Genomic DNA, 15,801 nt, shown 5'->3' with positions numbered 1-15,801 from the left:
AAAAAATTTTCAAAATGTTATGACAGTTTTTATAATCTTTATTTAAGAAATATTTTTTTAAAGGTTTATAAAATTTTAAAATTATACGATGGCGGATATTTGGAACATATCATAACCAACATTTTGCTGACTCAATTCTGTAAATACACTCTATTTTTACCAAATTCACTGAGGCATTATCAAATCAGAAAGCTGACATGCAATTTATTGATAATCTCGAATCTGCTATATTTACCATTATATGGTTAGCTATGTTTTTTGATTTTTCACTATTTGAGGGGAAAACATTTAATAATTTTATTGAAACGGACCTTAATTTTGGTGAAATAACGGAGGATCAAGGGGAATATTTTAATATTTTTCTTATTAGATGCATCTGAATTGCATATGTATGCCCATCTTTCAAATCGTCCCTCCTGGATTTAGGTCTTAAAACAGATAGCCTTGCTCATTTTTGTTCTACAAGTATAGTTTTCATTTATATAGAGTCGTTAAATATTATGGGGAAAAGATTCTATCAATATTGTGTTAATAAGTATCTATGAATGTTATACTACAAGATAAGTGATTACAATTGCCGCAACTGTATTTGCATCTGTATTATTTCTTATTTTTGGAGTACCTTATTATGTATTCGTGATAAGTGATAATTAAGCGCCTATCCCTATAATGTTATATACACTTACGGTATATTTCCAATTGCGGTCGTTTTGCGGGACATTCGCATAAAATATTTTTTTAATTGTAAAATTAAAATCGTTTTGTTTTTATAAAATTTTATCTTGTATGTTTACATTCTTTTATATTTAAAAACGATCGTTGGTTTTTATAATAAATTAATATATTTAATAAATCAAGATATTATTTTATCTTGAAAATAGTTACCGACTTTGTATTTATATAAACTAATTATAAAAAATAATAGGCGGATAGGCCCGCAAAATTTTTTTTTAGCAATTTTTATATTTCTCCCGCAATTTAAAAATTTTGACCTGGCAACTCTGTTTCCACCCCTATAAATTTTTATATTTCTTATTTTCCGAAATAAACTTAGGAATTGTCCTTTTACACAGGTCAGAGTCATATATCACATTAGTAATATTCTATTGATTTTTGTTTAAACAAATTTATATATAAAGTAAGAGATATAAAATAAAAAGTGTATCAAATTTAGTTGAATTTTAACGTGAATAAATATTTTATCGAGTTTGGGTGTAGCATAAGGAGGTTCTTTTAAGCATTGAGTATCCAGCGATGGAAAAGATTATTTCACTAGGTTTACTGGTTGTAAGCATGCAAATTACCTTCCTAGCTAAATTAGCAAGTCTAGGCATTTTTAGTCGCTTTTTTCATATATTTTAGATTGCTAATAGAGATAATAAATTCTGTGGTAACGACATTTTTCTTCGTTTGGACATGTATCTTGCATTTATATCTTTCCATATTTTTAAAGTAGCGTTATCTCTCTCTTAAAAGAACATCTTTACTTTTCAAAACGCCTATAGTTACTTTACATCACTGAAAATGTCAATTATTTGTATTTTAATGGTCGTTTAATTATATTATATATATTTAGTGAGCTAATCCCTAAAGGAAAACATAGTTTTTTTATGTGTATTTGAGTAACATTGTCATTTTACATGAAATTGACAGCGTTTGGTAGTCTTTCAAATAATATAATATTTTGAATAGTTGTTAAGTATGTTGTGAGTTATAGTGCAATTAATTTTTTTTTGGAATAACTTTTCCGAGATATTAGAGTTCAAAGTGTATAAATGACATCTTTTCTATTTTGGAAAAATGCATAAAAACTAAGATTACACTAAATATTTAAATGAGAGATGTCTATATCTGGTATTAGATAGCCCCTGAAGTCCTTTATTAAATTTTTTATATCCAGTGTTTACTCATTTCCGGAAGACCTAATAGAATAAATGTCGGCAGCGCTTTTGAATTAAAAATTTTGTAATCATTAAATTAATGTAAATTTATACCAAAAAATTAGTTGGAGTTAACTCATCATCGAGTTTAATTTGTTATATAAAAAACCTTAATATAGATTTGAGGTCTGCAAAGCATGGCCCGCTTCCGCTCATAAAAATTTTTGCACAAGTTGTTTTTAATAATTAGTATAACAATGCATTTTTTCAATTTATCAAACGCATAACATATCTTGGATATACAGGTCATACTAGAGACTTTTAGACCAAAGGTGGACATTTCGAAACATCTCAGATTAAATTCGAGTGTTGCTTCCTCGGTCCATATCTCTATTAGGCTAATGGTGAATATTATTTTACTTTTATAATAGAACTCTTTACTCGGAGGTAGCACTTATGATTAAGTCGTAGTCACTGGTCTTTGGTTTCAATGCATGGTGGCCTTTATAATTTATGAAATATTACAATTAGTAAAGAATTTCTAGTCAGTAGATGCTTAAAATTGTGTCGACTCCAAATTCATTCGCTTGATAAATATTAAGGCTTGAAAATTAAATTTTATATCAAAAAATCTGACCCTTGAAAAATTCTCAAGAGTTTGTAAAAAGAAAAATCTTGATGATTTTTTGGTTGATACTAAATTATAATTTGATTATAAAAGATTTCTAATTGGAATTTTTAAAAGGAAATCATTATGAAAAAATTGATTATTTTTTTTAACGTTTTTAGAAAGAATTACTGATTATTTTAACCTTGTGCTTTACCCCTTGACCTTTATTAAACCTTAATATTGATTACATTCTGAAATGAAAATCGCAAATGCATTATAGCGACGGATGTAATAGAATGACCTGATTTTGAAAATATTATGTATAAAAAAAGGCTCATATATCATTTAAAGAATTAGATAAATACTATTCAATGGCTTATGAAAAAAAAATTAACCCAAAATTTCGTTTTTTATATCCATTTATGTTAAAACTAAAAAGGAAAATCGTCGTTTGTATATATAATATTTGCATTAACAAATTTTAAATAAAAATAGAAAAAAATAATTTATGAGTACTATTATTTCAAAAAGTTTCTGGCTGCTGGCCTGACCTGAACCCAATTTTTTAGTAAAAATTTTGGCTAATGTTAGTTACTACCAACTCTACATAGAGAAATCTAACAACCAATTTGCTAAACACGACCAATTTTTTTTTAAGATCCCCATAGCACGAAACCACCTAGTTGTCTTTAGTAAAATACATGGTCTTTGTTGAATTCAAACCCAGAACTATCAGAAAAAAATTCGGGTCGGGATCAGCCTTTTGAAATAAATTGATATATTTTAAAATTCTTGCGGGAAACAAGCAGCAAAATTTCTTATTTGTAGAAAAATTTTTTTATTTAAATAAATTCTTGCCGGTTTGGTTCTCGGGACATCGGGGAAGGCCGGACAAATTTTTAAGAAAATATCGAGCCGGCCTTGACTTGAAAAATTAAGCCCGCGATCACTAATCTACGCCAATTTACAACAGACGTTTTCAAAAAACTTTTAAAATGCATTACAACCATATGGCAATGTGGATACAAACAAAAAATAAATAAAATGCAGATTTGTTCAACACTTCCTTTGGTAGTAACTAACAACCTAAAATTTACATTAGTTTGATAGACGTATTAACAAAATTTCAGAAAATCTAAATGGTTCGCCGATATTAAAAAATCTACTTTTACCTGTAAAAAATTCACGGGGAAAATAGATAAAACGCCATTTTTACACCTTGAATCCTAATGAAACTAATAGTTATTTTAAAAAAATACTTGCAATATTCCTCACAACATACTTAACAACTAGGCAAAATGTCATTTTTGAAAGATATCTACCAAAATGGGCCGTCGATTTGTAATGAACCACTCTAAATAAAGGATTATTTATGCCTAACACGGGCGGCAACAGAAGCCAAGGAGGGAGTGATCAGTTTCTATCATTTGAGGAATATTTAGGTATATATTGAGGAGATAGTTTGCAGTTAATTTATGCTAGTTTTGTCAAATTAGTTTGACCAGTTAATTTGTCCGAGTATGTTGAAATAACCTATTTTATATGAGTTTGCATAGCTAGCTAATCCCTAACACTAATAAAATATGGTACTTGGTAAACATTCGCTAGTTAGTTTACAAACTAGTTAAATTTACATAATATCTATGCTATTAAATAGAAGTTTACCTTGTAAAGTATCATTTTAAACTTAATAATAGATTGTAAAAATGAACACATAATAAGAACAAAAATGATTGTTCAAATCAATCATCATTCTTATATATTATAAAAATAATTAGAGGTGACCCGCTGAGATTTATTCCCTTTCCTACATCATTATTCCAAATCTTCATTTTCCTTTATTATTTTCTCAATATAATTTCCCAACTACACCATGAATTTTTATTTCATTTCTTTCCACGTCAGTCAAACTGGCATGACAAATACCTATCTAAAAAGTTATTACTTTTATAGGGTGATCTGATTATTTGTCGATATAAATCAAATTTTTTATACGACTGATACCACCAATATGAAAAAAATTTATGTTTTCTTCTAAGTTTCCATTTTCTCTTTAATATTTTTTCATAATCAATTTAGACTTATATGTATCTCCTTCCACCAGAAACATATACAATTAGTATCAGAAGATAACAATAATTGGCTAATACAATGAATATCCGGGTCTATACTGATTTGTATCAGTGAAGTACTTTTTCGATAAAAAAATTGCTTAATTTTTTATAGTTACTAATTATCAGAGACCTACAGTGGTACCATTTCCACGGCCCAGCTCGGATTACTAAAAATATTTTTTTAGGCCCGGCTTGGAATTTTTTAAAATTATATTCGACCTGGTATATACTAAAAATTCATGGTATTTTATCATATTTTTCGACGAGTATTATCATTTAATAACATATTTTATTTTTTTTTAATTCTAAACAGATATTTAATATATTACAAATTGATACTTTAAAAAATTTGTGTAAATAATATTTTGAGAATATACTATATTAATTTTATTTATAAAAAAAATAAAACTGATATTTTAATGAATAAAAAATATAACATATATTATATAATAATGTATTTATTACCTATTATCCTTTGCGTATTTATTCCATGGCAGGAAAACTATAATTATATTATGTAATAGTTACTATGAGTGTTAGCTAGTGTTAACTTTCACCCAACATTATCATAATAATAACTATATATAATCATTATAACCATATCTAAATGACAATATAATTCACTGCTAATTATATGATGGGGTTTATTTTATGAAATTTACGAATTTTTACTTAAATGAATTTGATTACAAGATTTAAAATGATACTTTACAAAAAGGTAAAAAAAAATTCTTATTGAGCAAATTTAAATATGTAATATAATTATATGATCGTGACTAATAATTATTTTTTATACTTAATATCATATTTAGGGTTTTGAAAGCGTAAGTCATTTTACAAAATTTCTATATAAATTAATTATAATTACTATAGAATGGTTATTTTATTTAGATTAAGTAAAGTTTTATTTAAATAAAAGTAAAATAATAAATATCAAAAGGCCTGGAAATGTACCATTTGCCCTGCCCGAATTTTTAAAATTATATTTTTATTTTTATACATAATAATGGCGATTTAAAATATTCGGCTTGGTATTTTTTTTAAAAAAAGCCGGAATCGGGTATATTTTCTAAAAAATTTAAATACGTTCCGGCCTGGATACTAGGCCTATTCAAAAAAATTCGAATCGATAATTACGAATACTAATGATAAATTCTTTGTTTTATCCAAATACGAATAATCATATTCGATTTGATTAAAACGAATTATTTGAAATATTTATAAATTGTTTTTAATATATAACATTTGTCATTTTTCTTTGATAACCTGCCAATCTGGCAGGTGATGAGATTATAAAAAGACCGCGAATGTGAAAATTGAAGCAATATTTAAATTTTTATTTGCCGTATTTTTAGAATTTCATATTTTATTCAAAAATTATACAAACTGAAGTATAATGTATTTCTACAATAAATTATTGTTAGCTCCCCTAATTATAATAGGGAAGAATGCTTCTGATGAGATAGTTATGCCTGATATTGAAGTTGACAAAATTTCCTCACAAAAAAAAGCGTAAAGACGATAAAAAGGCTGCTTGCAATGATTGCAAGAGCATTATAAAATGTAAAAGCAAAACAACATTCCTTCTTATTAATCATTATAATAAGTTCATTCACACCTCAGTAAAAAGTGTAATAAAATCGACATTTTTAAAGCCTACATAACCAATTTCTTTATCTAAAAAAAATTAATTTCAAAGATAACTTGCTAATTATTTTTAAATAGCAATCTACCTTTTAAAACTGTTAATACAAAAGATTTTATAAGTGATTTTGATCTGTAAAATCAATATGCTTCAATACTCAAAAATTGCATATGTATGATACATTTGCAGAAAAATAACAGTTGGTAAAGAAAATAATATACAAAAATAAAAGTCAGATTAATTTTTCATCTGATATTTGGACTAGCTCAACACAGATTCGTTTTTTAGGGCTAACAGCCCATTTTATTGATGTAAATAACATAATTTTGGATGTTGCTCCTATAAATTAAGCATATTCAGGTGAAAATATATTTAAAGCCTGTTAAAATAATTAAAATTTTTAATTTGGTATAACTTTGGACAATGCAACTAATAATAAAATCTTTATTAAAATATTTTTTTAAATTTAATAAAATTAGCGCATATCCAATGCTTTCCCATATAATTAATTTAATATTCAAAGAAATTTTAAAAATTATGGAGCTTGAGAAACATTATTAGTATGATTCGTATTTTTCCCAAAAAGTTAAATTTACCTCCACTAAATTTTTTTAAAATTAAAATTAGATTGTGAAATAAGGTGGAATAAAACTTACCAAATAATTGAAAGAGGCTTATTGTTAACGCCTGCTATAACAAAATTAACCAAAACTAATATCAAAATTTTTCGAAAAAACAAATATCAGAGGTAAGCTAAAATTTTTAAATATAGGAGGAATGGGAGGATATTATAAAAATTAAAGGTATCCCATTGCCTTTATTTAAAACTACAAATATGGTATGTGAAGAGAATTATCTTATTTATAGTTTGGTTATATCTTATATCCTAATTCTTGAACACCTGAAAATGGAAAACCTTATTTCCATAAATCCTCTAAAAATGGTTTAAGCAGCATATGATAAATTGCTTGGCTATTATAATATAATTGTTGATGATGCAATAATAACCACAATATCAGATCCCAGTCTTAAAGTAGAATATTGTAAATCAATATCTGCTGATTATATATTGATATATCCATAGACGTAGCCAAGGGGGGGGGCAAGGGGAAATTCCCCCCCCCCTTCAGAAATTTATCACTTTGCGAATATCATTTTAAGCTAATAAAAAATATCCCCCATAGTCCTCCCCCCACTCCCTGACCCCCAAAAATGTATGCATATATCTTAAACAATAATTTGAAAGAAAGAATGTAAAAGTTGATATTTTTTTATAAAACTATTCATCATAATTTATACATTTTTGCAAAAAAAACATTTATATATAAAAAAGTGAACCAAAAATGTTTTTTAAGAAATGGAATATAAGCCTAATAGTGCGCACAAATTGAACGTTTGCGTTTGCAGTACGTTTTTAACGTAACTCATCTGTGTTTAAATTGAAAGCAGTACGTTTTTTCTTTATTTTAAAATTGAAAACATTTTTATTAAACAATATGGAATTTTTTAGTTTACAAGATAAGCAACTAATTGCTTTATATTTACTAAAGAGAAGGAAATCTACGAAGACAAGAAGGAAGACCTCAAAAATATTTATGGAGAGAAATTTATTTTCAGAGTATATTACTATAAAAGCAGATCTTACTCCATCCCAATTTTTCAATTATACAAGGATGAGGAGAACGACTTTCTCCTACATTCTATATGTATTTTACAAACATTATCATATCCTTGGAGGGCTTACCTGATGATGTTGATCAGATAGGTATTTAAAAAATATTTAATATAAATGGATAAATCTATATTTTGTTATTTTAAAAAATATATTTACAGATATCACGAACTTGAATGTAAGACCTATGTCTATTAGGGACAATAATGCATCATCTAATGAAGCAAGGAATATCAGAAATTCATTCAAAAATTTTTTAAATTCATAAATGATTTTATATTATTATTTATATATTTATTTTATCTTAATATATTTTTATTTATAATCTACATATATTAATAAAAATGCTTAATAAATTTTGAATAATAATTTTTCTATTATAATCACATAAGGTGATGTCAAAAAATTAGCTCAATAAAACATAGTAAATATTTTCTATATAAATAGTCAATATCTTAAAAAATCATACACTATTATTCTTTTTACATTAATTTCTAGATAATATTGCCTAAACTATGGTTAAAAAAAATTGCAAAGGGCTTGTGATAAACATTGGCATATATTCCTAGAAAGGCATTAAATTTTGATCTCTAATTATTGTTTCAAAATTTATAATATATATACTTACTAATCTTAAATTTACAATTCTCCCAACCATGATATCCCTGATATTTTTATTTATTAGATTTTCATAAATGTTAATTCAATCACATTCTTTCATAATTTGATATCCTATCTTATTAAAAAACTATATATTTTAATAAAAATGCCAAATGATAGTTAGCTCATTTATATATTTTTTTGAAAAATGGACACTATTAATATTGAATACTACTTTATTTTATATATAAATATATATATTTACAATAATATTACAAAAATATAAATATTTTTAATAAAAATCCTTGAAGTTCTTCATCTTCTTCTTTATGCATGACATAGTTGTATCATGCTGAGGAAATTCAACTTCCATGCTATTAAAAATATAATTTTATATATATATTTATACCTTTGGCTAATGGATGATAAACCATTTAGCACTAATGTAGAATTTTTATGGTCTGGATGCTGCTGATTCCAGATCATTTCTTGACTCTCTAATAAGGCACAGAATTTTTTTGTCACTATGTCGTCCCACACTCTAAATAACATATAATAATTATATAAATGTAAAATAATTAACTTACAATTTCGCATTTGTTTCCATTTTAAAATTTAAAAAAGTTTATTAAATATTTTTAATATATTACAATATGTATAATTATATAAAATCACTAAATAAAATTAAAAATATATATTGGCGCGAAATAAAAACGCATAAAAAAATCAAACTAGTTTGCTTTTTTTTTAACGCTTGCCGTAAAAAAATCCAATTTGCACAACATTATTTAAAATGCATTATTTGCTTTTAAAACGGAGCGTTGAAAAGCTCAATTTGTGCGCACTATAAGATAAGTCTTAAGACAAAAGTGAAATGTATTATAATTATTAATAATAGATCCATAAAATTACTAAATAATATAATATATCAAATATAATTTTTTATAAAGTGAGTAATTCTAATTTATTTATCTTAATTAAAGTAAAATATAATTATAAAACTATTGATAAAATTAAATAAAAAATGAAAGCACAATACAAACAGTGGAATATTATATGTCGTAGATTTACAATATAGCGAATTATATATTTTACAGAAAATTATAAAATATTGATAAGGACATCAGAAAATATCTTTTAAAGACATTGCGAAATCAATAATATGATGATTATTTTTTATTTAAAATAAATAGATGGCGTTAAATAATTGAATGCAAATTGTTGCTATTTTTATTATCAAGAGCATTTATTAGTAAAATTTGTTAAAATATTAACTGTAATATATTCTCTAACTGTATGTCTGTAAAAGTGGAATTTTACCTAGTATTTTGTAACTAATTCTATATAATAGAGGAATATCAACTATATGCCTATTTACTTTTTATAAATAAATTTCTTATACTTGTTTGGAATAAATTATTACCATGCTTTTAATAAATATACAAGTAATTTATTATATTTTATATAAACTAATAAAAATATATTTCATATTTGTTCCAGCCTTATTTTTTATTAAAATTAACCTCCTATCTTAAAAATATTTTATGACTATATATAGACTAAGGTAACCCGGCCGAAGGCCCGCCTAAAATTGGGTCTGGTGCGAAGCCTCCAGTAATTTTTTAATTCCCTCCCCCCTTAGGAAAATCTTGGCTACGCCTATGGATATATCCAAAACAGACAAATTTAAAGAGATTTATAACAGTTATTTAATTTACCCTTTTTTAAATAAATAGGTATAAGCTGATAATTATAGCTGTCTAACAAATAAGGATGAAATTCGACAAAACAGACTACATTATTTTTAAACAAAATGCTATTCAACTGTGTGAAATAGATTTTTTTATAAGTTAGCAAAGAGTGATACTGACCTGTTAATGTGGTGGAAGGCACATGCATATCGGATCCCAATACTCTCGAAAATGGCAAGAGATTACCTATCTATATAAGGAATATCAACTGCTTGTGAAATTTTAGTTGGAACTAATTTGTTGTCAAAAAATCGCATGTCATATAAGGAAGAAAATATAAGAAAAACTCTTTTCCCTAAAAATTGGCGTAGAATTATAAATTAAATTAATAACATACATTTTAATTGTTTATAATCTGATTACATATTTTTTTATCATCAGATTATTATAATGATTTTTTTGTAGGAAATTAAATTTGCAATAAAAATATTTGTCAATATATTTGAGTATGATTTATTTTATTACGGAAATTCATTTCAATTATTCAAATAATCCGGATTATTCGAATCGAATACATAGTAGAATTTATTATTCAAACGAATACGAATAGTAAATTATTCTATTCGTTTGATAAAGTCTCATAAATATAAAAATGAAAATATATTTATTTAAAATTAAAGTTTATTTTAGCCTGTCAGATAATGCGCATACTATTTCCAACAGAGTATTTTAATTGGGTTTTTAAAAAAAAATCTTTTCATAAAAAATGAGTTCAACCCTTGAAAACATTTGTTGGGTTTATACCTAACCCATGTATGCAAAATATTACCTTCGATTTTTTAGGTAAAAATTCTTATTATGCAAATATAATTTATGTTGACTAACTTATGTTAATATAATATAAATATGATGAAATAAATTTGGGTCATGTTCACTCCACGAACTAGCGTTAATCTTAATAACGAATGTTCTCAAGGGATAAGCTAGTTATACTGATAAATATATTATATTTTGTAATTTTAAGGCCAACAAAGTTCATGAAATGGGTGAACAGATAGGCAAAAAGTTGGCTCAAGCTGAAGAATTAGGTGTTAAGGGCGATGTTGATGCCAGCATGAAATTATTGGAGGAAGTAGAAGCATTACGGAAAACCAAATCGGACGCAGAAGTATTTAGAAAACATGTTTTATATTAATAAAAAGTAAAATAAATCAAAGAATTTATTTTAATATTAAATATAGTTTTGAAAATTTTTGAACAAGAAATATCAATAACTATTATTTTAACTAAACTAATTTTGTGTCAATGACAAAACTTTATCAAAAATTTTTATTTATTTATAAAAAATTTATATGGTAAATCAAAATCAATTAAATCATCAAACTAGTTAATTTAATGTCATTGGTAGGGACTAAGGCTGGGCCTAAGGTAAGGCTATTCAATATGAGAGTGGGGGGGGGGGGCAAAGTTAAATAAATATTTAAATTACAATTTTTGTGAATGTGGATATGCTTGAACCTATGAATTAATAACCGATTAAGGCCAACAAATTGCATTTTTAGGCATTTAATGTGAACTTAGTTGGTATATAGAGTTAAATTGATATTTATTATTTTCTAGTTTTTCCCCAGGATTCTTTATAATAATAATCATCAAAAATTTCACAGGTGGAATTTCGTAATTCAATGCCAGCTTCAAGCTATCAACAGCAAAAACTACGTGTTTGCGAAATTTGTTCAGCCTATTTGGGAATTCACGATAACGAACGTCGATTAGCCGATCATTTCGGTGGTAAACTACACCTAGGATTTATAAAAATTCGTGAAAAACTTGAAGAACTCAAAGGTGGTGCCGAAGAAAGGAAAGTTTTGAGGGATCTTGACAGGTCTAAGAGAAGAGATGAAAGGTTATTTTTTCTCCTGATTAAATTAATTTTGTTTCAAATTACAATATGCCTTAAAATTTTTTAAAACGGAGATAACCCTACTTAGCCTTGAGGAACTTTTATAATTTCATGAAAAATAACATAACCAAGTTTTATATTTCGGGTTATAATACTGTTTCCGTTTTACCTCTTTCTATTTGTATTGCTTAAATTTTGATTATGGTGTCTTCAAAAATGTTTTTTCTCTACTATTTGTAAAAAAAATTATTAGTTTCTTTATTATTGTTTTTTTTTCTTTCTTGCTATAGATTATCAAAGATGTATTTATTTACTTTAATTCAGGTCAAGAACTCCAAATCGCAAACATAAACACAAACATCACAAGCATAAGCATCATCATCATCATAAAAGACATTCTCATTCCGGATCTAAGAAAGAAAAATAATCATAAATTGAATATATAATTTTATGAGCGCTTATATTATGATGTACTTGTATGACCATATTGAAATATTATATAATTGAGTTAATTTATTTTTTACAGCTTCTTGGGAAATGAATTCTATATAATGATAGTTATAAATTCAGGCTTAGAATATAAAGTATAAAAAATAAAATAATTTGAGTTTAAAAAGTTTTAAAACTATTTTTTCTTAACTAAGTATATATGGTAGTTGTATAATATTTTTTACCCGGATTTCGGGCAGGGCTGACCTCCAACGAGATTCTTTCGTTAATATTTTCTCTTTCAACCTTAACTAGAGTATGTAGTCTGAGCTACCTCTAACTATCTTTTCCCATGGCTAATACCTTAAACTATATTATGACTCCCCCAGCTCAATCTATCGAATTTTACCATTTGAAGCGTTTTAAAATTAAAATTCTCAAGGGGAATTCAATCTGTTTTGCTCATGTTATATTTGAATGTTTATATATATTTTAAAAGGTTACGCTATTTGAATTATATATTTTTTATATTATCTTATGGAGGTCAATGTAATTGCATATTAGTAGTAGTTAAATGATTAATTATAAAAGACTATATATAGGAAACAATTTTATAATAAAGAATCTATTGTTGACTATAAAAAATGGCGACGAAATAAAAAAAAATCTAAGTCGTGCGGTCTTCGGTCAAGTTTAATAATATATAGAATTATAAAAAAAAATTTCTGTTTATAAAAAAAATTATTTAGAAATTATGGATAAAATTATTCTCCAGGACTTTAAAAAGGAGGATTGTTCTATCGAGGACTACGTTGATTATATCAAATATATACTAAATGTGAAAAATATTCCTCAAACTGACGCCACTTTAAAAAAATTATTTATAGCTTATGGAGGAATAAACATTATAACTGATATCAAAAAATTACTTATCCTAGGAATATAGAGGAGGTAGGATGGATTGACATATATAAAATAGCAAAAGATGAAAGAACTATTTTGGCATCAAGAATTGATTTCATTAGATTAAGTCGCGGGGCTACTGAATCTGTAATGAGCTATTTAAAAAATATAAAGGAGCTAGCCCGAAGATGATAATTTGAAGACAATGTAGAACTAAGAATTCGAGATCAATTAATCGCGGGACTAAAGATGTCACAACTGGATAAAGAACTACGATTAAGATATCCAGATACTAAAGATGAAGACCAACCGTTAAGCTTAAACAAAGTGGTAGAATTGGCTTTAGCGATGGAACGAGCCGACTTAGAAATAAATAATACTGCTAAAATGGTATATAAAATCAAAGAGCCGAATAAACATGATAATGATAAACAGATAAATCAACATGATAAAAATAATCGGCAGTGTAAGTATAATAATAATGATAAACGGCACTATCAAAATGATAATAACGCATATGTAAAAAGACAACTAGTGCCCGGGTATAATAACTACCATACAAATAATAATAGTAATTGGAGAAAACCATGCTATTTCTGTAATCGGTTTCATGCTATTAGAAATTGTCCCGCCTACGGAAAATTGTGCAGCAAATGTAGGAAACCAAAAGAAGACGATTCGGATGTCTCAATAAGAAAAATATACAAATATGGGCAACATCCAACAATTGAGGTATTAATAAACAACCAAAAAATTAAAATGGAATATGATACTGGCTCGGCAGTAACCATTATTAATGAAATAATATGGAATAAAATCGGAAAGCCAAAACTTAGAAGGGCTAAAGCACCAACTATATATGGAAATAATAGAATAAAAATTATGGGTGAAGCTGATGTAAAAGTATAATTGAATAATAACATAAAATGGCTTCCATTATTAGTCACACAAACAAATGATGCAGCTCTATTTGGATTTCCATGGATTATCGATTTGACTTAGCGTTACCAAAAAATGTAAAAATCAATATGATCAATAATAGATATAAATACAATGATAATGGTAACGTAAATATTGACAAACTATATAAAGAATTTGCTACGGTGTTTGATAATAAATTAGGATTAATAAAAAATGTCGAACCAGTAAAATTACAATTGGAAGAAAATACAAAATCAATTGCACTGCCAGCTAGAAGAGTACCGTTAACTTTAAAAGTAGATATTGAAAATGAACTGAAACGTTTGGAAGAAAATAGATCCATCAACAACAAGAGTAACCTGGAGTACTCCAATGGTAGTGGTGCGTAAAACTTCAGGCGAACTACGATTATGTGGAGATTTATAGTAACATTAAATAAATTTCTACTAAAAGACTATCACATTCTACCAACGTTTGAAGAATTAATAGTAAAAATAGCGAATGGAAATAAATATACAACATTAGATCTCAAAGATGCATACCTACAAATGAGCATTGACGATGAATCGCAAGTATTAACAATGGTAGCACCAAATGGATACTACCGCTATTTACGATTACCTTTTAGTATAGCTACAGCACCAATAATATTTCAACTATATATGGACGATTTACTGGCTGATTGTAAAGATACAGCAGTTTATTTAAATGATGTTATAATCACAGGAAAAGATGATACTGGACATATCGAGAATATAAAACAAGTCCTTAAAAAATTACAAAATGCGGGATTAAAAGTCAAAACAAGCAAAATAAATTTTATGAAAGAAAAAGTATCATATTTAGGATACATAATAGATCAAAATGGAATACACCCGGATAAAAATAAAATAATGGCAATACAAAAATATTCAACGCCAAAAGATAGATATGACATAAAATCATTTTTAGGTATATTAAACTATTATACACGGTTCATACCAAACTTACATGGAATCATAGCCGAATTACATAATAAAACTAGTAAAAATGTTAAATGGAATTGGACTAAAAAAGATGATGCATTATTTGAAAAAGCAAAAGGAATAATAACAGAACACAATACTATACAATTTTATAAACCGGATCTTAATACTAGAAACAGATGCATCAAACCAAGGATTTGGAGCTGTACTCTTGCAAAAATATGATAATGGTAACGAATACCCAATAGCTCACCTTGAGAACTTTACAAGATGCTGAAAAGAATTATTCAACAATCGACAAAGAAGCCAAAGCCATAGTAAACGGCATAGAAAAATTTCATAACTATTTGTATGGACGAAAATTAAAATACGAACGGACCATAAACCTTTAATAAAAATATATGGGGATAACAGAGATTTAAACGCTTTAACAAACCAAAGATTGTTACGTTGGGCTTATAAATTATC

The 15,801-nt window shown here is 26.4% G+C and overlaps 1 protein-coding gene across 2 annotated transcripts in view; it reads left to right on the top strand.

The window, feature by feature from the left end:
- Positions 1-12,660, top strand: part of LOC135922884 (putative RNA-binding protein Luc7-like 2) — a 36,009-nt gene extending 23,349 nt beyond the window's left edge. Inside the window, exons 5-7 of one of the 2 annotated variants that reach the window (XM_065457391.1) lie at positions 11,237-11,380; positions 11,880-12,118; positions 12,440-12,660. In XM_065457391.1, coding sequence (XP_065313463.1) covers positions 11,237-11,380; positions 11,880-12,118; positions 12,440-12,542 — 486 coding nt within the window. In that variant the 3' untranslated portion in view covers positions 12,543-12,660. The remainder of the gene's footprint in view (positions 1-11,236; positions 11,381-11,879; positions 12,119-12,439) is intronic. The other variant, XM_065457392.1, reaches the window with a different exon arrangement.
- Positions 12,661-15,801: the final 3,141 nt, after the last annotated feature.

The sequence above is a fragment of the Gordionus sp. m RMFG-2023 genome, chromosome 1 (genome assembly GCF_954871325.1).
Source record: "Gordionus sp. m RMFG-2023 chromosome 1, tfGorSpeb1-WG-v2, whole genome shotgun sequence".
Taxonomy (NCBI): domain Eukaryota; kingdom Metazoa; phylum Nematomorpha; class Gordioida; order Chordodea; family Parachordodidae; genus Gordionus; species Gordionus sp. m RMFG-2023.
Note: the sequence above shows the minus strand (reverse complement) of the source record. Positions and strands in the feature narration are given on the sequence as shown.